The sequence below is a fragment of the Rattus rattus genome, chromosome X (genome assembly GCF_011064425.1).
Source record: "Rattus rattus isolate New Zealand chromosome X, Rrattus_CSIRO_v1, whole genome shotgun sequence".
Taxonomy (NCBI): domain Eukaryota; kingdom Metazoa; phylum Chordata; class Mammalia; order Rodentia; family Muridae; genus Rattus; species Rattus rattus.
Genome location: NC_046172.1, coordinates 20,541,072 through 20,566,358, shown reverse-complemented (window position 1 = coordinate 20,566,358; position 25,287 = coordinate 20,541,072). Strand labels below are relative to the sequence as shown.

Here is a 25,287-nt window from a genome sequence, read left to right as displayed (position 1 = left end):
GCGTTTTCTGTCGGCAGTGAACGGCTGGGCGCAGCCTACACTTAACAGTAGTTTGTTTCCCCAGTGAGTCTGTCTCCCTTGGAGGCAACTACGCTTCCATTTGTGAGTGGTTATGAGTTGGAGATAGTTTCTAAATTAAAGATTGGAGCATATACTCACTTCTGCCTTCTGTCTAGGACCCTTTCTGGTGCAGACCCATGCAGGTTTTATGCATGCTGCCTCAGTCTCTATGAATTCATGTGCGCATTGACCCTGTTGATTTAGAAGGCCTGTTTCCTTGGTGTCCTCCATCACCTTCTGGCTCTTAACTCTTTCAGCACCCTCTTCCACCAGTCCCCTGGTCTCTGAAGGAAGAGATTTGATAGAGACATCCCATTTATAACTGGGTTTCAAGGTTTCTCTATGTAATGTCTGCCCATGGGTCCTTGTCATTGTTTTTAGTGTATTGCAGATGGAACTCTCTCTGATGGCTGAATAAGGCACTGACCAATGAGTCTAGCAGCATATCAGTAGGAGTCATTTTATTGCTCCCTTTTCTTTAGAGAACAGTAGCATTTGGTTTTCCCCTGGGTCCCTGGGCTGTCTAGTCTCAGGTTTTGTCACCCAAGCAGTGTTGGATATGGGTTGCGTCTCATGGAGTAAGCAACTAGAATGACTGCTATTACTCAAAAGTTTGTACTACATAGAATAGTAATATGAAACTCACAGAGCATATGAGAAGGCCTATATTAGGCCCAAGAATGTCTCCTAGGCACCAGCTAAAAGTCTTCAAGACAGTATACTGACATACAGTTCTTAGAGATTAACAGAGTCAAAGCCCTGGGTACCATGCATAACACTAAGAACAAAACCTTCTAAAAGGAACTATACTGACATAAAAGCTAGAGGACTGTACTTGGCACGATAAGGCCAGGTTAAAAATCAAGTCTCCAGGTTCAGGAATTGGGAGATGTTTGCTGCTCTAAATAAAAGTTGGTAATGCAGAACATATCCAATACAGAGGTCAATGCTAGCAGCAAACCACCGAACTGAGAATAGAACCCTCTTAGGGGCAATCAGAGAAAGGACTGGAAGAGCTTAAAGGGCCTTGAGACCCCATAAGAACAACAATGCCAACCAACCAGAGCTTCCAGGGACTAAACCACTACTGAAAGACTATACATGGACTGACCCAGAGCTACAACTGCATATGTAACAGAGAATAGCCTTGTTGGGGCACCAATGGGAGGGAAAGCCCTTGGTCCTGCCAAGGGTAGACCCCCAGGGGAGGGGAAAAAGGAGGGGGAGTAAGGGGGATGGAAAGGGGGCATACCCGTATGGGGAAGGGGGAGGGAATGGAGGCTTATGGACAGAAAACCGGGAAGGGGAATAACCTTTGAAATGTAAGTAAAGAAATATATAATAAAAAATTAAAAAAAAAACTAAGAACATGCAAACATCTGTAGGCAGCTGTTAAAAGCATAGATGTGAGGGAACTAGGAAAAGAGGAAGTTTCAAGCAACAGTTCTAGGTCCAGAGAAGTAAGTTTCGTTTGCCTTCTGTTTCTCTAGTTTTTGAAATTAAACACCAATTAAATCAAAACACACACAAACACGCACACGTGCACACGCATACACACACACAAATATGTTATGGAACAGCATACTAAATATAAATTTTAAATATAAAAGATGTGTGTGCACCATATTTATGATGCATGTGCATGAATGTGAAGGTGCACATATTCACATAGAAACATGAAATCAGAAGAAGATTGTGATGGTTTATATATGCTTGGCCCCAGCAGTGGCACTGTTGGGAGGCGTGGCCTTGTTGGAGTAGGTGTGGCCTTGTGGGTGTGAGCTTTAATACTCTTGATCCTAGCTGCCTGGGAGCCAATATTCTGCTAGCAGCCTTCAGATGAAGATGTAGAACTCTCAGCTCCTCCTGCACCATGCCTGACTGGATGCTGCTATGTTCCCTCCTTGTTGATAATTGAACCTCTGAACCTGTAATCCAGCCCCAATTAAATATTGTCCTTTATAAGAAAAAAAAAGAAAATGTCAAAGAACAAATGAATTAATAAAAGGAAAATTAACAGTAATCTAAAAAAAAGTTGGTAGTGCATTTATTAATTTTGTAAATAACAATACTACACATATTTGAAAGTGTTGGAGGTGGTATCAGCAAAAGTCTTTGGCTAGGAAAAAAGTCAGTGCAGACAGGGTAGAATGACAGCAGAATCAACCTAGGAAGCCTTGAATTAAGTTGCTATTATTTAAATAGCCTTGAGATTTTTCTTACTGTTATTATTATTCATCTAAGTTCTTTAAATTTTAGCTACTAATATTTTGACATCAGAGATAACTGTCTTTTAAATTATACTTCTATTTGTGTGTGTGTGTGAGTGTGTGTGCATACCTGTGTATGTACCTCTGTGTGTACATGTGTGAAGGTCAGAGAACAACTTCTGGGAACCTGTTCTCTCCTTCTACCATCGAGGGTTCTAGGGATTGAACTCAGGTCATCAGGCTTGATGGTAGTAAGCACCTTTACCCACTGAGCCATTGTACTAGCCCACTAGACAGTTGGTGGTAGCAGTGGTGTTTGTTGTTACTTTGATTTTTGAGACAGAGTCCCTCTGTTATGTAGCCTTCGCTGTCCTAGAACTCACTGTTTAGACCAGGCTGGTCTCAAACTCACAGAGATCCACCTGCTTCTACTTTCAGAGTGCTGAGATTAAAGATGTACACTACCATGCCCAGCATCAACAAATGTATTTTTTTAACTTTTAAAAACTATATTCTATGGTGGGGGGTTATGGGATTGCACACATATGGATTTTAGCCAGACAACCTTTGAGAGTTGGTTCTCTCCTTCCACCCACCCAGGAATCAAGTTCGTGTTAACAGGTTTAGCGAAATGTGTCTTTATATACTGAACCATCTTTCAGCCCTGGTGTCTTTGAATATTGTTTTATTTTGCTAAGAACACAGAATTGTATTTACTGTCATCAAAAATATATGCCTGTTATCTACAGATGTAATGTTATAAGATTTATTCATCTTGTAATATATTTAAATACTTATAATTCATTCTTGTTTTGGATTTTTGTAGTAGATGGCATTCATTTTGATGAGATTTTCTTTTTATATTTTATATATGCAGTATTTCATTTCTTTTCATAGATTAGTCTGGGAGGCTAATCACTACATTATTTCAGTAAGGAGGGCATTGTGGTATACCCTTTAATTCTAATACTTGAGAGACAGCACAGACCTAACTCTCCATTTAATACCACATTAAAAAACACAACTCAAAAATTTAAAGCATATCTGTTTCTACCAGGTACAGTAAAATAATATTAAAAAAGACACCCCTACTCTCCCAAACAACTAATACGTTCATCCGCAAAGACAAGTAGATATCTACAAGTTAAAAGCCAGCCTGGTCTACATGGTAAGTTCCAGGCTAGCCAGGGATACATAGTAAGACCCTGCTTAGATATATTTCTATAAGAAAGTACCTTTTTTTTTTCATTCCAAATTTTAGTTAGCAATCACTAGAGATGGAAATATATATATGTATATTCTCCAAGTATTTGGTCAAACATCATATCACCGGTGCCCTAAAATGTTAATAAAATATTTGAGCAGCATTTTACCATTCTGCTCAAACTATTTGTTCAGTCTTCAATTCAGTAGTACATTCTTAATTAATGACATCATGTGAAAATGGCCCCTCCTCTATTTTCACTTTCTCTTGCCTCATTGGCCTAAATATTTACAAGTCATAAAGATTTATCTCACATCTAGCTATAATTTGAAGAATGTTTACAGTCAGTATTTCACCTCTGGACTAGCACTGGTGTGTAGTTTAAAAAAAAGAGGTAGGGAACAAAACCATCCCCAAAATCTCAGGCTGTTTTAGAGAAGTTAGGAAATAGAAGCCATCAGACTGACAGGTCTTTTTTTAACGTCTTTTCAAAGCAGGCCAGCCACTGACTGCAAGCCATTTCATTCGAGGTAGAACTAGTATGTAACTTGCACCTCTAAACTGAAGTGTATTTTCTCTGATGAATTAATGTTCTTTATCAAGTTGATGTTTGAGTCTTTCGGGTATGGGGGGTTGTAAATATATTTAGATCGTTTTCAGTCTTCTCACAACTCCTTGAATTTGCAAAGCCCAAAGAGACCATGTTTCTGTCCTTGAGTCCCTACTGAAGTCCCCAATGCTGATTCTGTTAATAAGATGATCAGAAACTTCCATGAGAACACTCCTTCGTAGAAGGAGTTGTGTTTCCCCTTTCCCAAGGTCTAGGCTTCTGTGAAAATTCTTTCAGACTCCTCTTGGCCAGAATCTGTTCTTTCCTTTTATTCCACATTCCCGTTAGTGAGCGTTGCTTCTGTCCGGAGGGAAACACTGGGGTTGCTGCTATACTGACAAATGTTAATTGCTAAGGATAGAATTTTGGTTCCTCTCTATAAAAGCATTTACTTTAAAAGATGTGCACAAAACCCATATTCTGAATGATGAACAATTGCAAAGAAGACCTGCCGATATCATCTCCCTGACTTTTTAAGAAGAAAAATATCGTTTGCTGAAATAATAAACAGCTATAAACTGTAGCAAAACATGATGTGTATTGACTGGATTTTCTTCTTTGCTTTTTAGCTGTATGACAAAATTAACACAAAGTCTTCGCCACAAATCAGGAATCCTCCAAGCGATGCAGTACAGAGAGCCAAAGAGGTAAGTGACACTTGTCTCGAAGTACTTAACATTGCCACATTTGCTACCTTTGCTGAAGATGTCTGCATGTTAAGGGGCACACTGTTTAGGATGACAGTTTGACACATACTCAGATTCTGATTACTGAGTTTATCACTGAACACCGATGTGGAAGAAAAACTCTCAGCAGCAGGAGTACCTCAGTTTCTCCTGCTTCTGCTGTGCGGATGAACGTATTAGTTGTTTGGGAGAGTAGGGGTGTCTTTTTTAATATTATTTTACTGTACCTGGTAGAAACAGATATGCTTTAAATTTTTGAGTTGTGTTTTTTAATGTGGTATTAAATGGAGGTTAATTGACTTTCCAGAACAATTGAATATACTGAGTTTAGAGAAGTCATTTTATGTATGATCAAAATATAAAAGTATCTCCCATAGCTTTTTTCATACTTGCTTATTATTGTGGTGTTGCAGAGAGCTTGGAAAACAAAGTTCACCCAGAATCCTAACATTGTTCATTTGCACGTAGGATTTGACTTATTCCCAATCAAAATATGTCGGTTTGGGCCTAGTATTGTGTAATAAGCATTTTACACCTCTACTTGGTCTTTATAACTATAGCACAATAACTAATTTTGTCCTATTACTAAAATGATGTAGAAACTACCCCCATTAGTAAGTGCCTTATTTTTTTTACTATTTGATCTTTTAAAGTTTTTATGCAAATAAACATTTCCTTTTAAAAATATTTTTATAAAGTGTGATTACTAAATGTATTGAAGACATAATATAATCCCTTTCCTAGTAGATTTTGTTCTGGCTTTTGTTTTGTTGAGATACAATCTCACCATGTACCCAGTGTTGGGATGACAGGTGTGTACCACCCCATCCAGCTTCTTAGCAGAGATTAAACATGATTTTTACTAAAATATATATTGTATATGCTCATATACTCACTGATAAATTATACCAATACTGGCTGCCAGATCTGCCGTCTCGGTGAGTCTAGGGTAAAAGAAGTCTTGTCTTAGTTTGCTCAGCAAGCATTCTTTGAAAGGAATTACACTGTCAGGCAGGAATCACGAGTCACTGCCCAGTTTTGACAATACCCAAATAGACAGAATCAGAAATACTCTGGGGACAATCCTTTGTCCTAACTTGACAGTTGAAGAATTTCCCCTAGCTTAGGTCGTACCTCTATACTTAAGATCATGGGCCATGAAAGTAGCAAGGGAAAGGAGAGAGTTTGTGGTTTTCCCCTCATTGTTTCCTGGAAGAGAAGCTGAAAATACACCAAAGAAAACTATGTTAATATCATTAAGCAATATAAATTAGCAACGTAGCCAGCAGTCAGAAGTGTTTGTTTTGTTGTTGGGTTTGGTTTGGTGTGTGTGTGTGTGTGTGTGTGTGTGTGTGTGTGTGTGTGTGTGTGTGTGTGTGTGCATGCGTGCATGCGTGTGTGTGTGTGTGTGTGGTATGTGTGTATGTGTTTGTGCGAGCACATGTGTGTTTCACTCATTCACTCCTTGTGTGTGTTTTGCGTGTTCATTTGTTCCTTCACCCACTCTTTCCTGTGCTGAAGTAGCAGAGTATATTACATGGTAGGATGCTGAAATCTGGGACTCAGAGTGAGCCCCTCTCTGAAGCTCTTGAAGGTTGAGTTGGAAGAGTCCTACTGGTTGAGGAGCTATGTGCCCCTTAGGACCAGTGGTGCTGAGGCAATCCTAGATAGGCTGTGTGATTAGAATTCAGTTGAGTGCTGTGTAGAGGTCTCTGTGTGCCATCTGCAGTAAGAGCAGTGACAGGTACCTGCTCAGAAAAACAGAGGCCTCACTCCCAGGAGGCTAGTAGACAAACTCCATTCTTGGATGGAAGGGAGAAGCCTTAAGAACTATGTACTTGCAAGCAGCATTTCCACCAGTGCAGAGAGAACGTTAATGTCTAATTAGTCAGGAGGGTTTGCTGCTGAAGGTGTTTAAGGTTTTAAATTTGGTCTTGGGTTCACTGGACTTTCCTGAAAGGAGCATGTGGTTGAAGCATGCTTTTCTCTGTGATGGAAGACAAGCGTGGACAACAGCATTACTCCCGCCAGACTACAAGGAAAATCACTTAAGTGCATTCTTAGTTAATTATTCTAGTTAATTAGCACTCTTTTGTATATTGTTTTCATTGAACCAGTGTCATCTTTTAAGGAACTAGCAGTGCTGGTAAATTTTAAAGGGCAAGTATGTGTTACAAACTTCCCATTTTGTTTTTTAGGTTTTTTGTTACCTTTGGGTCATAGTTGGGTAAAGCAGGTAAACTATTATTACCCAAATATTTCATTTTATTATCAGTATTCTCATATTTTAATAGCGTTTTAGCTCAATAAATGTTTTGAAAGTAATTGCCGTTCCTGTTCCCAAAACACATTCATGGTTTTTAATTTAAAGGAGTCCCGTACTTTGTGAAGCTCGTTTTGCATTAATGTGTATCTTATTCGTTTTTCTAGGTATTGGAAGAAATTTCATGTTACCCTGAGAATAATGACGCGAAGGAACTAAAGCGTATTTTAACACAACCTCATTTCATGGTAAGTAGCACATGACTAGATGGACAACATCGTTTCACAAGACGTTTTTAATAACTGTCCTAAAATATTGCTAGTGTCATCAAATGTATGTTCATCCTTGTACAGCTATGTCGTCTGCTGGTGTGCATTTTGAAGAATATGTCACTAGACAATTTGTCATTGTAAGCCCATCATAGAGTGTCCTTATAAGAGCCTAGGTGATAGAGGGTACTAGTGTACACCAGGCTACACAGTGTGTACGGCATAGTCTTGGGACATGCTTAGATTCACACACAGAGCCATATGAAATTTAACAAGCACTAGAGAAGTGATAAAATCAAGACACCGTAACACAAGCTTGCACAGCTGGTGCCAGGATAGCACAACATACATTTTTACAGGAAATGTGTTGTTCTTTATTTTCATTTTGCTTTTAGTTTTGGTTTTGATTTGATTTATTTTTGATGTAGGATCTCACTAGGTCGCCCAGACTAGCCTCACATTCAGGATCCTACCTTGAACTCCTAACTACTAAGATGATAAGCATGTGCCACCATGATAAACTTTTCCTAAGTAAAGGGGTGGGGGCACACAGTAAAATAATGATTTTAAAAAGTAGTAAATACCTAAACCAGTAACGTCACAGCTCTCAAGTCCAATGGGCCATAGATAACTGTATGTGTTATGCTTTCGTCTGAACTAACTGCTGTAGTTGCTTTGTGCCAGCATCACCACCAAAACCATGTAACTAGTGCCATAAACTCACTAGGCCCCAGGAATTTTTTGCTTTCAATATAATCCTGTTTATGTGATGTCTCATTGACTGAAACGTCATTTTGTACTTCATGACTATAATATCAAACTAAGATTGGAACCCCAGGTAATAACAAACAGCTTTATTGCATTATTGTTCTTGACCTTATATCACAGTTGTAAACATGCCACATGTGAAGTGGCTCATCAAGGACCATGTACACCTCACATAATGATCTGCTTCCGTATGTTCTCACATCACTCACTGGAACTCTATGCCGCCTAAATGACAAAGAGCTGAAATTGAAGGCAATTTATTTTCATGAAAAGCTGTCTTCGGTTTTTGCATTATATTTATTTAGGGGGCACATGTGCCACAACGCATACATGGAGATCAGAGAACAAGTTGAAGGAGTCTTCCTTCCACCATGTGGCTTCAGGACTTAAATTCAAGGTGTCTGTGTTTTAGACAGTGCAGAACTCCTGTACTTTTTTGTTATTGATTTCTATGAAAAATTGGAATAGCACTTAAATTTAGCCAATTGTTAGAAACTTGAAATAGCTAAGAAACTTTTTTGTAGAAAAATTGCTATCTACTTATCTGCAATTCAAAAGTAGAATTTCAGGGCTGACAAGACGGCTGTGTGTTGGAGAGTGCCTGCTGCTCCTCCAAAGGACCTAGGGTCAGTTTTCAACACCCACGTCAGGTTCCTCATAACTCTTCTAACTCTAGCTCTGAGGGAGCCAACATCTTCTGGCCTCCAAGATCATATACACACAGATGTACAGACACAGACACATAAATGAAAAGAGGACAGTTTTTTTTTTCTTTAAAAAAAAAAGCACAGTTATAGGTGAAAATCCTTGACGAATATAATATGGAATATACAAGGAGTTGAATATCCAGCTAACTTCCCTCTGGGTGAAAATGTGACTTAAAAACTTCTTGTTCTTATTACAACTATTTATTTTAAATGTTAGTTTTAAAATCATAGCTACAATGAAACATATGTATCATATCAATGCCTGGGAGGTTTTAAGTCGTACTATTTTGTTGTACGTGCAATGCTTCTAAAACTTTACCCTTGTCCTTCTAGGTAATTATCTGCAATTTTCTTTTTCCCTTCCCAAATTTTTCTAAGTTTTAACGGCCAAACTCAAGCACATCTCTGGGAGTGTTTAGCTCCATTGTATTTCTGAGCAAGCACATTTTTACAGGTGAAATGTGTCAAGGCAGAGCTCAGTTCGAATCCCACCTTTGCTGTTAAAGTCATTCCTAATTACTGTAATACCCTGCCAGCCTCTATTCTCCACTTTCTATTCCTGTGGGTAGCATTCTAATACCACCGGGCTGCTGAAACAGGCCCCTTCCCTGGAGAGTGGCTCTGCACAGTTCTCCCATGTCTGCCCTAGTCTCAGCTCAGCTCTGTGAGCTTAGAATCTCATTTACTCATTGTTGTCCTCTGTATACCAGAGCAGGAAAATAAAAAGACTGTGTCCTATCAATATCATCAAATATGAGCAATCACAACTGCTATCAGTGGTGAGTTCATCCACTCGCAGGACATAATTACCCATGGTACTATTTTGTTCACTGATTTTACATATGTGGGGGCCATGTTTCTCCACATTATAATTCATTCCTCTTCAGATATCACATCTTCTATGGGATAAATGTGGTTAAACTCTTAATTCTGATGGGCCTGAGGTTAAACTCCCTCCTCACTGCTGTGAAATAGCTCTGTGAACTTCAACCCATACTCTTTTAGTTGAAATAAGAACTAAATAGATTTGTCTACTGTACTTAGCCTGGTTCTACCTGACATATGCTTAGTGCCTAATCACTGTTAGCTAATGAGGATTATTACTTACCCCACAGTGTGTCCTCTGCCTGTGCACAGAGCTTATATTGTAAGCTCTAGTAAAACGCTGAGCATATTTGGCCCATTTGCAAGTAGGTTCTCCTTGGCACCCACTGCTCTGTGCAGTGTGTTCTCCATATTTTAGAACAGACTATGAACTGCTGTATACCTGGGCTACTTCCAAGAAATTATATAGGAATATTTCAGATTATTAAATCTTTTAGACTTGATGAAGACTACATAAATAAATTAGCCTATATCCAAATAAGACCTTTTTACAGGGTAAAGTTTTTTCCAGGAAAAAAAATCATTAAAGCTCATACACACCAGTGTCTCACAGCTTACCTACCTTCTAAGCCTTGTTTTATTTTGCATTTCTAAACTTAGAGAGAATAGTGTGTGTGTGTGTGTGTGTGTGTGTGTCCCTATCAGTAAACATTTTCAGAAATAATTCCTCAAATTCCTTGAAAACAGAGCTCAGTACTTTAAAAGACATCTTTATTCTTATATCAAAATCTAAATGCCTACTATGTTCCAGGTACACTGCTGGCCACTGAGGATCTAGTCATGAATAGGAAAAGCACAGTCTTAGCCCTCATGGAATTGCCCACTTCAGTGAGGGTGCAGGATAGGAGTTTCTAATTAGAAACAGACTGAACACATCCGATAACATGATAATTTTATATAGTGACAATAACTGTGAATAAGAGATTGTGGTCTAGAGGCAGTAGTACAAGTATAAGCTATTTTTTATCCTCAGGGAAAGCCCTCTGACGGAGTTAATTACTTAACTTGTTATCAGAAAGAGCTGAGCCCTAAAACATCCAAGTGAGGGAAGGGGTGATGGAAGTAGTAGGCCTGGGAACAGAACTAAGTCTGTTAAAAGATGGATTAAGGAAAGGGAAGAAAGAGCTAAGAAAATGCTTACAGAGCTTGGCAGAGGCCAGACTAAGGAGGCTCTCCCAGACCATGGTAAAGAGTCTAGGGTTTTCTCCTGTTTGAAGTAGTGGTTCTACTCAGTGATTGGTTGTGAACAAGAAAATATAACCAGATTCATGCTTTCAAGGTTGCTCCCGGACATAGTTACACATTCCTGTAATCACAGCACTTAATAGACTGAGAAAGAATTCCACAAGCCTAAGTCCACCCTGAGGTATATAGTAAGTATCAAGCCAGCCAGTACTTCAGAGAAAAGCACTCTCAAAAGTGAGAGGGGGGAAGATGCTGGAACTCACATGCTCCGAATGGACTGTAGAAGAAAGACCAATTAGAAAACACTGAGAAAAATGATGGGGGCTTGGAGGAAAACGGGGATGGTAGCAGATGGACAGGTCTGGATTTCATGTTGGAGATGGTAGGGAGCAATGGGACTTCTGGTTGGGATGCAAAGTTGTGTGACTAGCCTTAGAAGGAAATTGCCCTGCGAGGTAGATACTTGTTTAAAGTCATCCACCTAGAATAAATATGGCTTCCCTAAGATTCAAGCCAGATCTGGCTGGCTCTTAAAATAGACTATTTGTAATGTAAATGAATTTCCATGTAAGCTTATATTAAACTTATTGATAATTCTTCTTTTAACACTCATCCCATTTACTATTCTGTAACGTGTACCAAGGAAGCCAAGAACATTAGATCTCAGGGCCTCAATGCTCTGAGATTCCAGCTCAGGTCCCCTCTTTGTGACACATCATGCACACATACGCACACACACATTGACCCAGGCAGAAATCACATGCATGCACAAGTGGGTAGAGAACCGCTGAGTGGGATGGGAGAAAGAGCTGAGCCAAGGATATGCCAGCACCTGCATACTGGAGATCCAGATAACCCTTCTGTTGCAAGCTGAACAAGAGTAAAAGCTAAAACAGTAGCAGGTATAGGAAATGGGAGGATGTTCAGACAAAAGGCTGGCTAGATGAAGAGGGAAAGATGCAGGGGAATTGGGGGAGAGCAGTCTCAAAGAGGGACGTCTTTCTTTATTGGGAACACAGATGGGCAGAGGTTCTGTGACTCCAGTACTGTACTGAGGCAGCATCAAACATACATGAGGATAATGTCTCTTGAAAGAAATAAAATTCTAAAATATATATTAAATATGTTTTTAAGTACTACAGTTTTCTGTCTTACACGTTTGTTGTTTGTTTTTCTTACACATATTTTAATAATGACTTTAAAACCCTAGGCTCTTAAAAATATCAATAGCTATATAGAGATATTTGAAAAAATCTGGTACTTGTTCTAATGAAATTCTAGTTGTTTTTAACATATTTGTGATTAAATACTTAATTTTCTCAATTATCTGGACTTTTCTTTGATTTCTAATCATTTTATCCAGAGGATTAACTTTCAGTTACTACACAGATACTTTTAAAAATATTTGCAATAACTTAAAGGAGAGAAAATGAAGGGGGCCAATGAGGTAGCCCAACAGGTAAACTTGATGACCTGAGTTCAATCCCTGGAACCTATGTGGTGGAAGGAGAGAATCAGCTCTCCCAAGCTGTCCTCTGATCTCCACACATGTGCCACGGCAAGCATATTCAAACACACATGCACACACAGAAAGTAAACAAATATTTAAAAAATCATGGGAGTGAAAAATAAGGATAAATTGAAGCTCTGTATTGAAGCTCAAGCCTGCTGCTCAGAATGCTAAAACAGGAAGGTTGCAAACTCTAGGCCCACCTGGGTACATAGCAGCACTGTGTCTGGAAACAAACTACCAGGTATTTCAGCCTAGTACCAATTGATCAATCATACCCTAGAGTCTATTTAAAGGAAAATGTCCAAACTTCAATTTTCTTATGTATATCTTATGTATTCTTTTTGAACCATTCTGCACATGTTCCCCTTTTCTCTTTACATACAAATTAGAGCTAGGGAATTAATTTTGCTTTGTGGCAGCAATCATTGACGGCAGGAAATTCTGGTTAATATCAAGTGTGACCTTATTTGGCAACATAATTGAAACTTTTTGAAATTCAGTCTGACACTATTTTATGATTGAAGGCTTAATTTTCCTTATAAATAATACATTAAATGCAAGCACCTGTTTATATAACTTTAAAAGATTTATAGAAATCATCTACAAAAAAACAACATAAACATTTTACCCAATTCATAGGACATTGGGGCTGACCTCATTCCCATGAAAAGCTTGCCTGTGTTTAGGCATCAGAAAAAGCGTCATGAGTCATAAAAGACATCTCTCTACTTAGATGATGAACCTGATCTTAACAGATAAACTTGTCTAGTTGACTCATTCCTGATTTGGCTTCTCTGTTCTAAGTCTTAGCTTCTTTGGTGGTTACAATTAAACAGAAAGGACTTGCCCATATGATCCAACCTCCACATTTGGTAGCTATAGTCTCCAGACCCCTTGTAGAGCTCTACTTTAAACCTATGCATTGACACATTGTCGGTGCCCTACCGCCACCTTCACCCAAATCTGCAGTTGAGAACAGTAGCTTGGGATTGTGGCAATATTGACCATTTCCCTCAGAAACAGAGTAAATAGATTACCCTGAGTACCTGCTGATAACAAGTCAGCACCATCTTCTTTCCTTCTGGTTTTGGTTGGTTGGTTGGTTTGTTTTGTTTTTTGAGACAGGGTTTCTCTGTGAAGCCCTGGAGATCCTGGAACTCACTCTATAGACCAAGCGGGCCTCAAACTCAGAGAGATCCACTGCCCTGCTTCCTTTCTGGCTTTCACACATCATTAACTTATTTTTGCCTTTATGTATGACTTTAAAGTAGCTAAGTTATAGCTCTGATAAGTCTTTTAGGATATTATTGCAGATGCCAAAATACTTTTTAATTATATTTCATTATATGTGCATATCTCATTACCACACATATTACAGATGAAAATGAGACTAAATTTAGACTTAGCATATACATACTCACCTGTATAAAGCTCTAAATAGACCAATAGTCAGTTGTAAATTCTCTTTGAACTAAAATTTCTTATGTTTATTACAAAGAGTTTGTAATGGGAACAGAAGGGTATCTCTTTTAAAGAAAAAAAAAGAGATTTACTATTGAAGTTCACCAAGATGACATACAGTTGTCAATATAAAGAAACCATTTTTCTTTGCTAGTGCATTTTGCAAAATAAATAAGGAATCCTTTTCAAGTTAGGAGTAGTAGCTCAGTTGGCAGAGTGCTTCCTTCCTTCCTCACCACATGAGACAAATATGGTAGTATAATCCTGTGATTCCAGAACTTGGGAGGTAGAAACAGGTAAAGTCATCCTTCCCTGGTGACTTCAAGGCCAACCTGGAAGACATGAGGCCATCTCTAAAACATGATCATAATTGTCAGATTTATCCAAAAGCCCCCCACAAAAAAACCAAAAATGAACAAAACATTTCAAATGATTCCTTTTGGAGATGAAATGTCTCATCAGGCAAAAGCACTTCGCAGCAAATCTAATCGAGTTTGATCCCTGGGACTCACAAGGTAGAAGTAGAGAACTATTCTAACAGGTTGTCCCGTGACCTCCACATGAACACCATGACAAATGTGTGTATTCACACATGTGCACATACGCACAAACAGTAAATAAATACGTGTAAACAAATGTAAATTTTCTAATTTGAGTTCCATAATATGTGTGATATTTTTAAAATTTTATGTCTTAAGTATGTTCATACAGTTGTCATTTTGTCTCCTAAATCATGTTATAAATTATCTTCATCCTTTAGGCTATATGAAAATTGATTTCACTGTGTAATTGTCCATTCAGTTGTATGAACCTGAAGGTTATAGATCCTCCTTGATTTATGCTTCTCCCTTATTTCCATTACTACTACTACTAGTAGTAGGCAATACTTCATCTTTTTTATTCATATAAAGTACAGTAGTCATTTTGTAATATCTTTTAAATTTTTTATCAGTTTAAAGCCCCAGTGCAAATTTGTTAGCTCTTTTTATAATTGATTCTTTTCTGCTAAATTATTTAAAATTTCAGTATATCAGCCTTGATTTGAATATGTGCATTAAATACAGTTTTGTAGCCTAGCACCAGATGATCCCTCTAACTGATTGACAGGCCCATGCATTCATTGATTTGCTCTGTCACTTATTCATTCTATTTTTAAAAAGAAATCCATCTATCATGATAATTTGCCAGAAAGAAGTTGAGGTCTGATAGTTTAGAGGTGTACTTCATTTGCAGTCTCTTTAGATGTGGTTATACATGTGCTTGTGTAACGGATTTCTGCTAGAATGGCACCATAATACTTTCCATCTTTTATAAAAATGCCAGGCCTTACTTCAGACTCACGACGTGGTGGCGCATGAAGTTTACAGTGATGAAGCATTAAGGGTCACACCTCCGCCGACTTCCCCGTATTTAAACGGCGATTCTCCAGAAAGTGCAAATGGAGACATGGACATGGAGAATGTGACCAGAGTTCGCCTGGTACAGTTTCAAAAGAACACAGATGAGCCAATGGTAAGGAAGAAGAGCTTCGAACTTTACCCTGTGCAGACTGCTACTCAAGGAGGGAGGGGGGAGGGAGGGACATGGGTGGTCCTAAAGAAATCAGTTTCCAGATCGTCGTCAGTTCTCCTACCCTTTTCACCAAGAAGTATTTTGCCTGAAATCAGGTCTTAGACATTCTGGCCATCACACCTCTCCTGTAACAATTACTTTTCTACTTTCCAAGAACAGGTACATTACTCCAGAATGTAAAAATATCTGTCATAGAGCAAAAGAGAGGGAATTTGAAGTATTAGCATTGTTAAATAAATAAGTAAAACAGAAAAGGAATTCAGGGAATGTTCAGAGACCTGATTAATGTTGCTGAAGTAAGATTCCTCCCATTCACATTGACCTGCTTGTCCGTTTTCCCACGCTGAGGCATACAGCTGAAAGAGAATCGATACTGTGTCTGCACTCATTCTCAGGAGCATCAGAGACTGAGGTGATCGAGGAAGGGCTCTGGGTTACTGAAAAGCTCTTTCTTAGTTTCCAAATGAAAAGAAGGCACTGCAGCAGGCTGACAGGCAGCATGGCTAGAGGTGAGAACTGAAAGACATGTTACAGTGTCTGGTCTGGTCTGCCTCTAGCACAAAGTTGTTGAATCATTTTTTTTATTGGATATTTTCTTTACTTGCATTTAAATGTTATCCCCTTTCCCAATTTCCCCTCCAAAAACCTCCTATCCCATCCCCCCTCACACTGCTGCTATGAGGGTCCTTCCCCACTCACCCACCTACTCCAATCTCACCCCATGGCTTTCCCCTACACTTGGGTATCAAGCCTTCACAGGACCAAAGGCCTTCTCTCCCATTGATGCCCAAAAAGGCCATCCTCTGCTACATATGCAGCTGGAGCCATGGATCTCTAGATGTGTACTGTTTGGTTGGTGGTTTAGTCCCTGGGAGCTCTGGGAGGGTCTGGTTGGTTGATATTGTTGTTCTTCCTATGGGGTTGAAAACCCCTTCAGCTCCCTCAGTCCTTTCTCTAACTCCTCCACTGGGGACCCTGTTTTCAGTCCAATGGTTGGTTAAGAGTAGCTGACTCTATTTGTCATGCTCTGGCAGGGCCTGTCACAAGACAGCTATATCAGGCTTCTGTCAGCCTGCACTTCTTGGCATCCATAATATTGTCTGGGTTTGGTGACAGTATATAGGATGGATCCCTGGGTGGAGCCATCTGTTGAATCATTTTAAGCATGGAGCTGGATTGGGTTTTCATTTTAGAACTAGCACTCTGGGAACTTACAGAGTTTAGGGATACTAGATACGAAAGCAGACCCTGCCATGGTGTAAGGAAGAAATCATGGTACTCAGAACTGGCAGGATGTATATCAAGGTAAAGATTGGAAGAGCCAGACTTGGTGACCACGCCTGTAACCCCAGTCCTGGGGAGGCAGGAGAATCAATTCAAGGTCATCTTCAACTACATAACAAATGCAAGGCCAGCCTAGGCTAATTAATATCCTGTCTCAGAACAAATGAATGAAAGTAAATCAGTAAGGCAAATAGATTGCAATGAGAGAAGCAAGAGTCAAGGATGACCCTCAAACTTCAAGCTCATACAATTGAATGCACAAGGAGATGGTGACATTGGGTTGGAACATTGGGCAGATTTCAAGTTGAGAAATGGGAGCACATTTCTAAGGAGGAAAACATTATATGCATTTATAGCCTTTCCTCAGAGTTCTTAAGAGAAGCAAAATACCTACTTAAGAAAAGTTGACCAGTTACCTTCCAGATAAGAAAGAAATGCAGAAGAGCAGATCTGTGACTACAGTTCGCACAGAACCCTCAGATCTACACACTGCTGTTTGTATTCCTGTTCAGTGTTCTTAGTCAGTTGTTCTACCATTACCTGGCGGCACAGCACACAGGGGGCATGCAAACTAGATACCCATTCTAGTACTCTCAGGGTTTAGTAACCCTTGGTCTTAAGAGCACGGGCAGCAGCAGCTTTGGAGGATTTGTGAACACCCTTCATATCCATGGACCTCAGGTTATTCATCTCCAGAAGCACACTGACTAAATGACCCTGACGTCCCTCCAAACTGTAGAAGTCAAAAATCTCATTCTTTCATTCTATACTTTTCTTAAGTGAGCAAATGTTGAAAGTACATGCACTACGTCACTGCATTACATACATGTGATACAGGGGCAGATAAGTTCCTGGAGCTCACTTTCCACAGTGTGCTCCACATTAAATGGGTAAATTTGCAGCTTAGCACAGTTTGACAAGCCTAGTTCCAACAAAGGTAGAAAGAAAAGAAGACTATTACGGAAAGGCAAGTGGGGTGATGTTCAACCAAGCAAAGCAGACAGAAAGGTATAAAAGCCCACAAGGAGGTCTCACAGTACCTTATGATCATATAATCTGAAGCAAGCTAATAGCACTTGCTTGTCTTTTGGATTGAGGAAATAAATATCTATCTCTGAGTTAGCTTTTTCAGAAAGCATAAAATGACCTTGAATCACTCCTCAAAGTCTCCTTTAAAAGGTTGTTCTCAATCATGTGATCTTGGTGATGGCGTATGGTTTCACTGGCTGCCATGAAAACAGGATTTCATGTAAAATATATATTAACAGTAATAGTTATAACTCTTACAGTTACTATGCTCTTTGCCTTGTCTTCTGCATAGCTCTATGTTACTCTGAAGGTCATATTTACATGACCTCTTCTGCCTGGAGACTCTCTATACTGCATAAATTCCCTAAGGTTGATACAGTCCCTTTAGACCCTGTATTTTCCCAGTTTATAACACTGTACTCAGAATTATTTCTCTATAGATTGTGACTCCAATAGTTAGAAGTGACAAAGACCATACCTCAACTAGCTTACACAATAGGGGAAAGGCTTGTGTAAACAATGAAAGACCAGGAATATATGCCACCATCACCCAATTCCTCAAGCTTTGATGGGTACCCATCCCATGCTGAGCCAGTGCATTCCCTGGAGAAAGAACATGAGTCACTTCTCTGCAAAGAAATTTTGGGGGAGACACAATAAAAAATGTTGACTATAATTGATTTGAAGTAAATTTTCCTGGCAATGAAAATGCTATCTGTCTCCTTTACTACTGTGCTTAAAACATTATCAACCACATTGTAGGTTCCCATTAATGTCAATTGTGTTAATATAGAAACCTGTTAGCTTCAAGGGCAGACTCTGTTGTAACCTCATTTCTCTTATGAAACTCAGTTTGACGTATGCATTCATTTATGGCATTTTCCCACAATACTTCTCTAAGTAACCGTACATGCTAATTGAGTATACAATTGAAAATGAAACTTGAACATTATAATTGAATGCTAGGCAAAGTCATTTTGGTAAACTGTACTTTTCACATTGCTTTCCTGGGCCTTCAGAGAGCTTCAAGATAGGAAGAAGCGTGCAAAAATAAAACTAGAATGTAAATTCTTAGATAATTCCATGAAGCTTTCTGACAATGTTATTCTGCAGAGAGGCGAAATCGAATGTCTGCTACTAACCTCTTCAAATTCAAGACCATCTTCCTATAAAGTGACCTCGTTAAAAGATACATAATTTTAGACTCCATTCCTGTCCATGTGAATATAAATCTGAAGAGTGTGCTTAAGAGTCAGCATTATTTAACAGATCCCTGTATGAGTCTTAGGATCAACCAGATCTACTGCAAAAATATATTTATGGAAGGTTGTCTTAATAGTGAATAGTTGAAATAAAATGTAAAATGGCTTTAAATATAACTATGAAACTTGGGCTTCTGGCCCTCTAATCTAAAACAGATGAAATTATAACAAATATTAAATTACATGTGATAATGGCTGGACATCAAGCAACAAAGGACAAAGATCTCTGAGAGAGATGATGCAAAGACAGTAACGCTTATCATTGTTCCGTCTTACTGCCTTCAGAAAGTTTCCAAGCCAGTGCATGGAGAGGGGATTCTTAAGCAAAGGAGCCAGAGTCCCTGGATTGAGGGACCAGAGCCAAGAATCTGGGGAGACAACGAAATCGTCTTTCAAAAATAGGCCAAATAGGAAACATCTGTAGATACACCAAAGCTAAAAAGACTATAACTTTTCCCTTATCTCGTAAATCTCTTTCAAAGAAACTTCACATTGGAATGTATAGTATATGTAGAATGGATTACATAGGTAACATAAAGGTCAAGTAGAAAGAAATGGTTCTGTACTATGCGAAATTTCTTTAAATGAAGTAGCATAGTATCACTGAAAGGCAAATTGGTAGGTTAAATGTATATACTATAATAAAGCCAATACAGTCACTAAAAGCAACAACTCGCTGCTAATGAGACTTGGGGGCTGTGAAGATGATAGCTCAGTGGGTAAGAGGGCTTGCTGAGTTGGGATTCCCGGTACCCTTATAAAAAGTCAGATGTGCTTGGAACTGCAGCAATGGAGACGCAGGACCAAGGAACATCACTAGGACCTGGCAGCTATCAGCAGAGCCATATATATATGCTCTAGGTTCTGTAAAAGGAAAAACAAACAAAAAAAGCCTGCTTCGAGATAGTAAGGTAGAGAGCATAAGAGGGTACGCAATGACATCCTCTGGCCTACACATACACATGAACAAACATACCCACACATATATGCATATACCACACACACGCATGTGCACGTGCACATACACACCAAAAAGGTTATAGCTAATGTGACAACACAAGAGATACAACAGAATGGGAATAAATCCCCAAAAGCACAGAAAAAGAGGTTAAAAGAAAACAAAGTAAGTGGAACACAAGAAGATATATTTATGTCAAACTATGTTAACAATCATACTAAAATCTCAGTCCTTCTTCGAAGGGGGAACAAAAAACTCACTGGAAGAAATACAGGGACAAAGAATGGAGCAGGGACTGAAGGAAAGGCCATCCAGAGACTGCCCCACCTGGGGATCCATCCCATATGCAGCCACCAAACCCAGTCACTATTGCAGATGCCAGGAGATGCTTGCTGACAGGAACCTGATATGGGTGTCTCCTGAGAGGCTCTGCCAGAGCTCTACTGATACAGATGAGGATGCTTGCAGCCAACCATCAGACTGAGCACAGGAACCCCAATGGAAAAATTAGAGAAAAGACTGAAGGAGCTTATGGAGTTTGCAACCCCATAGGAAGAACAACAGTATCAACCAACCAGACCCCCCAGATATCCCAGGGACTAAACCACCAAACAAAGAGTACACACGGAGGGACCCATGGCTCCATATGCATATGTAGCAGAGGATGGCATTGTCTGGCATCAATAGGAGAAGCCCTTGGTCCTGTGAAGGCTCATTTCCCAGTGTAGTGAATACTAGGTGTTGAGGTGGGGTGGGGGGAGGGGTATCGGAGAAGGGGGAAAGTGGATAACATTTGAAATATAAATACATAAAATATGCAAGAAAAAAAGCAGAGGTTGACACACCTTTAATCCCAGTACTCAGGAAAAGTAGACAAATGGATCTCAGAGCTTGAGGCTAACCTGGTCCACAAAACGAGTTTCAGGATAACCAGGGCTACACAGAGAAACCTTACCTGGACACACACACACACACACAAAGCAGAGGTTAAGTATTCAATTACGTCTCACATGCAAGAATTGTACTTTATACAAAAAGAAAAATAATTTCTAAATATGGGTAGAAAAGCTATATCACTATAACATTATTATTGAGATGAAGGCTGAAGTGACTATATTGATATCAGAGTTTATTCTTAGACAAAAATGAAGGTAAGTTGGGAAGTAATAAATGGAAGTTAGGCATAGTGGCACACACCTGCATTCCCAATGCTCAGAGACAGAGGCAGGAGGATTGTGAATTTGGGGCTGTCCTGAGCTATATAGCAAGATTGCCTCAAAAATAAAAAGTGAAAAGAAAATTGCTAAAAACCTCACAATTTGAAGTAACCCATACATAAAAGAAGTCAGAAGGTAAATAGCGTTTTCCAATTAATGATAATTAAATACACTGTATCAAATTTTGTGTGATGCCACTGGAATAGTCCTTAAGAAGAAGAAATATATAACAATAAATTTTAATATTTAAATATATATTTTCAAAAAAACAGAAAGGAAGGTCTCAAATTAGTGACCTTATCTCAAATTCCCATGTAAAAAACTCAAGACAAAAGAGAACATATTAAAGCCAAAATAAGTAAAAGACATAATGAGAATCAATAGAAATGAGAATGCTAATATATATAAATGGTAAAGTGTTTGTTTAGCATCTATGAGGCCCTGAATTCAGTTCTCAGAACTAGGAAAAAATTAGAACTCAGTGGACTAGAAAACAAATGGAACAGCATAAATCAAACAGAAGATCAGACCGATCGTGAATAATGACTATATGACCATTGCATTAATGTTTGCTGAAGAGATGTCAACAAATGTCTGTTCATCCCAGACAGGCCACAGATAATTCTACATAGACTTCTCCCAAAACAATGAAAAGAAATGAGTTTTTCCCAACTCGTTCTATGAGCCCAGTGCTGTCCTATAAAACCAGGCAATAATATTACAAGAAGAGCACAGAATGGAGTTCCTCGTGAATATAGATGCAAAACTTCTAAACATAATTTTAGGAAAGCAAATAAAATATGAAAATACTAATAGATGTTCATTTCAACAATGTATATACTAAAATATTAACACAGAAAGATTGTTCTAGCATCTGTTGGAAGATGATGCACAAATACATGACATGTCCCAGATACTTTAAATAAAAACAATGTTACAGGAAAGCAGGGATTAAGACAGGAATGTTGCTTTGCTTATAGATACCAAAACTGTAAGCAGGGAAGTGGAAGGGCGCATGAGCAACCTGGTGTGTCTAAACATTGTAATACTAAAGGCAAAAAATAAGCTATAGATAATATAACAACATGGTAGAATCCCAAAATAATTATGAAAAGTGTAAGAAAGCAACCCAAATGAATACGGTTTCATTTACCGATAATACAAACTTCTCCATATTCAGAAGGGGCCCATCCGTGGTTGTCTGGGCATGAGTGGAGAACGCAAAGCAATTGGAAGAGATTGCCAACAAACAAGAGGGAATTTTTGGGGATAAGAGACATAGTTACCATCTGATTGTAGTGACAAATTCACATATGCGTGCTTATGTTAAACTTGGCAAATTTACAGTTTGAGATATTTTATGTGGGTTATAAAATAAAGCTGTTATTTTGTGGAAGAAATATAAGGGGTACACTAATGTATATACCCTTAGTAGTAAAAACCTTTTTAAAAATAATTGGCAGTATAAAAAAACAAAAGTAATGTGAAAAAATAATTATAATTAAAATATTAAAAGCTACTCACGTAAAATGTATTCTTACTATTTAGCAATCAAAATACCAACAAGTAGCATTTCTGTCATGGAACAGTTTTGTGTGTAAAGTAATAGTCTTCGTTTCCTATATGTTCTCTAATGATTTTATCTCTTCTAATTAAAATTACCTGCAGTAAAACCACAAATATAAAATAATGCTTTCATTCAATTGCATCCTTACCAACTTTGTTTTCCTTAACAGGGAATCACTTTGAAAATGAATGAGCTCAATCATTGTATTGTTGCAAGAATCATGCATGGCGGGATGATTCACAGGCAAGGTAAGTTCCACCTGGGATCCTTCCTTCACCTTCCTCGATTCTTCCTAGACCTCCGATGGAGTAGGGCTTTTTATGATTCACACAAAAGAGCCATTTGTCTTTGAGTTTCAGTTATTGTAGACTTCGTTCCTAAATTCCATCCCCACCACCAGGAATGAAGTAAAACCTCCAAGTACTCTCTTATCTGGATCCCACAAGTTTGATACGCAACAATTTGTTCTGATTCATTTGTCCTTGTTCTTACATCTCTATTATACTTTTATTGGCCCATAAGTTATTTAGAAGTATTTTTATTTACCATTTTTAAAGAATTTTTGAGACATCTTTTCTGTAATTTATCAACTTAATCCATTGTGGTCAGAGAGTGGTCAGTATGACCATAGTTTGTTAAGACCTTCCCTCCCTGGCAAAAACACTTTAATCATTTTTATGGGTGTATATTTATGAAGAACCTTTATTTTTTAATTGCTGCATATAGAGTTCCTAACTGGCTTGGTGTCATTAATCTTTTTGTTCAAATCTTTCATGTGTTGATTAATTTTTGGGTATGGTTGACCCACAAATACTTCATAAAATATTCATTTATCATAGTAGAGTATTTCGGTATCTATTTATAAATCTCTCTTTAGACTTAAATATTTATATGAGTCAGGTACATGGGCCTCAAACTCACTATGCAGCCTAGGGTAACCTTAAACTTGTAATCCTCCTGCCTCCACCTCCTGAATGCTGGGATTAAGATCATGCCCTACTGTGTCCAGTTTTGATCACTGTATTTTGATAAAGTAGTTCATTAATATTCAATGTGATGATTCTACTATTTTTGGAGATTTTTGTTTTGTTATCCCCTAGCTTTTAATCTTGGCATCCTATTTATCTGATATTGGTGGTTACCTAGAAACTTTAGAGTTTCCACATATTAAAGTTAAACAATATCTTTTTTTTTTTTTTTTTTTTTTTTTTTTTTTTTCTCCGGAGTTGGGGACCCAACCCGGGCCTCGATTCCTAGGCAAGCGCCTACCACTGAGCTAAATCCCTAACCCCAAACAATATCTTTATGTTTACTTATTTCTCTGTGTGTGTACATACATACACACACACACTCAACACACATACACACACATGTTCACACATACACATGCCACAGTGTGTATGTAGAGGTCAGGGAGCAATCTGTGGGAATCAATTCTCTTTCTACCACATGGGTTCCAGGGATTGAACATTGATTATCAGACTTGGTGGCAAAAGCCTTTTACTTCTGGCCCAGATTTCTTTTTATTTATCTTATTCTTCCTGGATCTGTACAGTAATGCTTTCATCAGTTCAAGAAAATGTTTATCCACTCAAACATTGCCTCTTCTTCATTCTCTTTGTTCTTTCTGAATTTCAGTTAGATGCATATTAAACATTCCTGTATCCCATAGCTTTTTTATATATTCCTTTTCTTGTTTCCTGGTTTCCTTATGCCTTTATTTCTATGTCCTTAAGTAATCTTCTGTTATATCTTCAACTTCACGGAAACTCTCCTCAGCCATGTCTGAATACTTACTCCATGTATCCATTTATTAGCCTATATCATCATTTATGCTTTTGTGTAGTGGTAGTCATTTGCTTTATTTTCAGTTCTGTCTGCTCATATCTGGTAGTTTCTTTTTGGGTGGTCACCAGATTTCTATGGCCATCCATCAAACTTGCTCTCTGCAAGCAGATATATCTATTTGGATGGTTTTACTACACAAAAGTGAAGTAATTCTGCAATTGACGTGGTCTCTGAATCACTGACTTTTAGATCTGTAATTTATTTTGTATTATATTGTTACCTTTCACCTTTTGTTATTGTAAAAGTGTTTTACTCCATTCATGTTAATAACCATGTATGGATTTCCTTAGGCACTTCATGTTGGTGATGAACTGAAAATCAATGGCATCAGTGTCGCTTAACTGTAAACAGTGAACAGCTACAAAAATGCTTGTAAGCCAAATGGAAGTTTGCCCTTCTCTAAGATTAATTTTCATTCATTAGCTTAGATTTTGATTTTTTTATTACATCTTATTTATTTTGTGTTTTGGTGTGCACTGGATGTACCCATGCCCCAACATATGTGGGGTTCAGAGGACAATTTGAGAGTTGGGTCTCAGCTTCGACCATGTGGGTCCCAGGAATTGAACTCAGGTCATCAAGCTTGGTGACAAATGCCTTTACATGCTGAGCCATCTATTTTTACTATTATATTTTAATTAAAATATAATTACAACATTTCCCTCCTCCCCCTTTCTCCCTCTAAGCCCTATATACATATACATATATACATATATATATATATATATA

At 38.4% G+C, this 25,287-nt stretch overlaps 1 protein-coding gene across 1 annotated transcript in view; it reads left to right on the top strand.

Moving 5' to 3' along the window:
• Positions 1-25,287, top strand: part of Cask (calcium/calmodulin dependent serine protein kinase) — a 390,111-nt gene that overhangs the window by 330,681 nt on the left and 34,143 nt on the right. Inside the window, 5 exon segments of the mRNA XM_032890511.1 lie at positions 4,654-4,731; positions 7,201-7,281; positions 15,145-15,333; positions 22,880-22,961; positions 24,850-24,934. Of these exon segments, the coding sequence (XP_032746402.1) occupies positions 4,654-4,731; positions 7,201-7,281; positions 15,145-15,333; positions 22,880-22,961; positions 24,850-24,934 (515 nt within the window).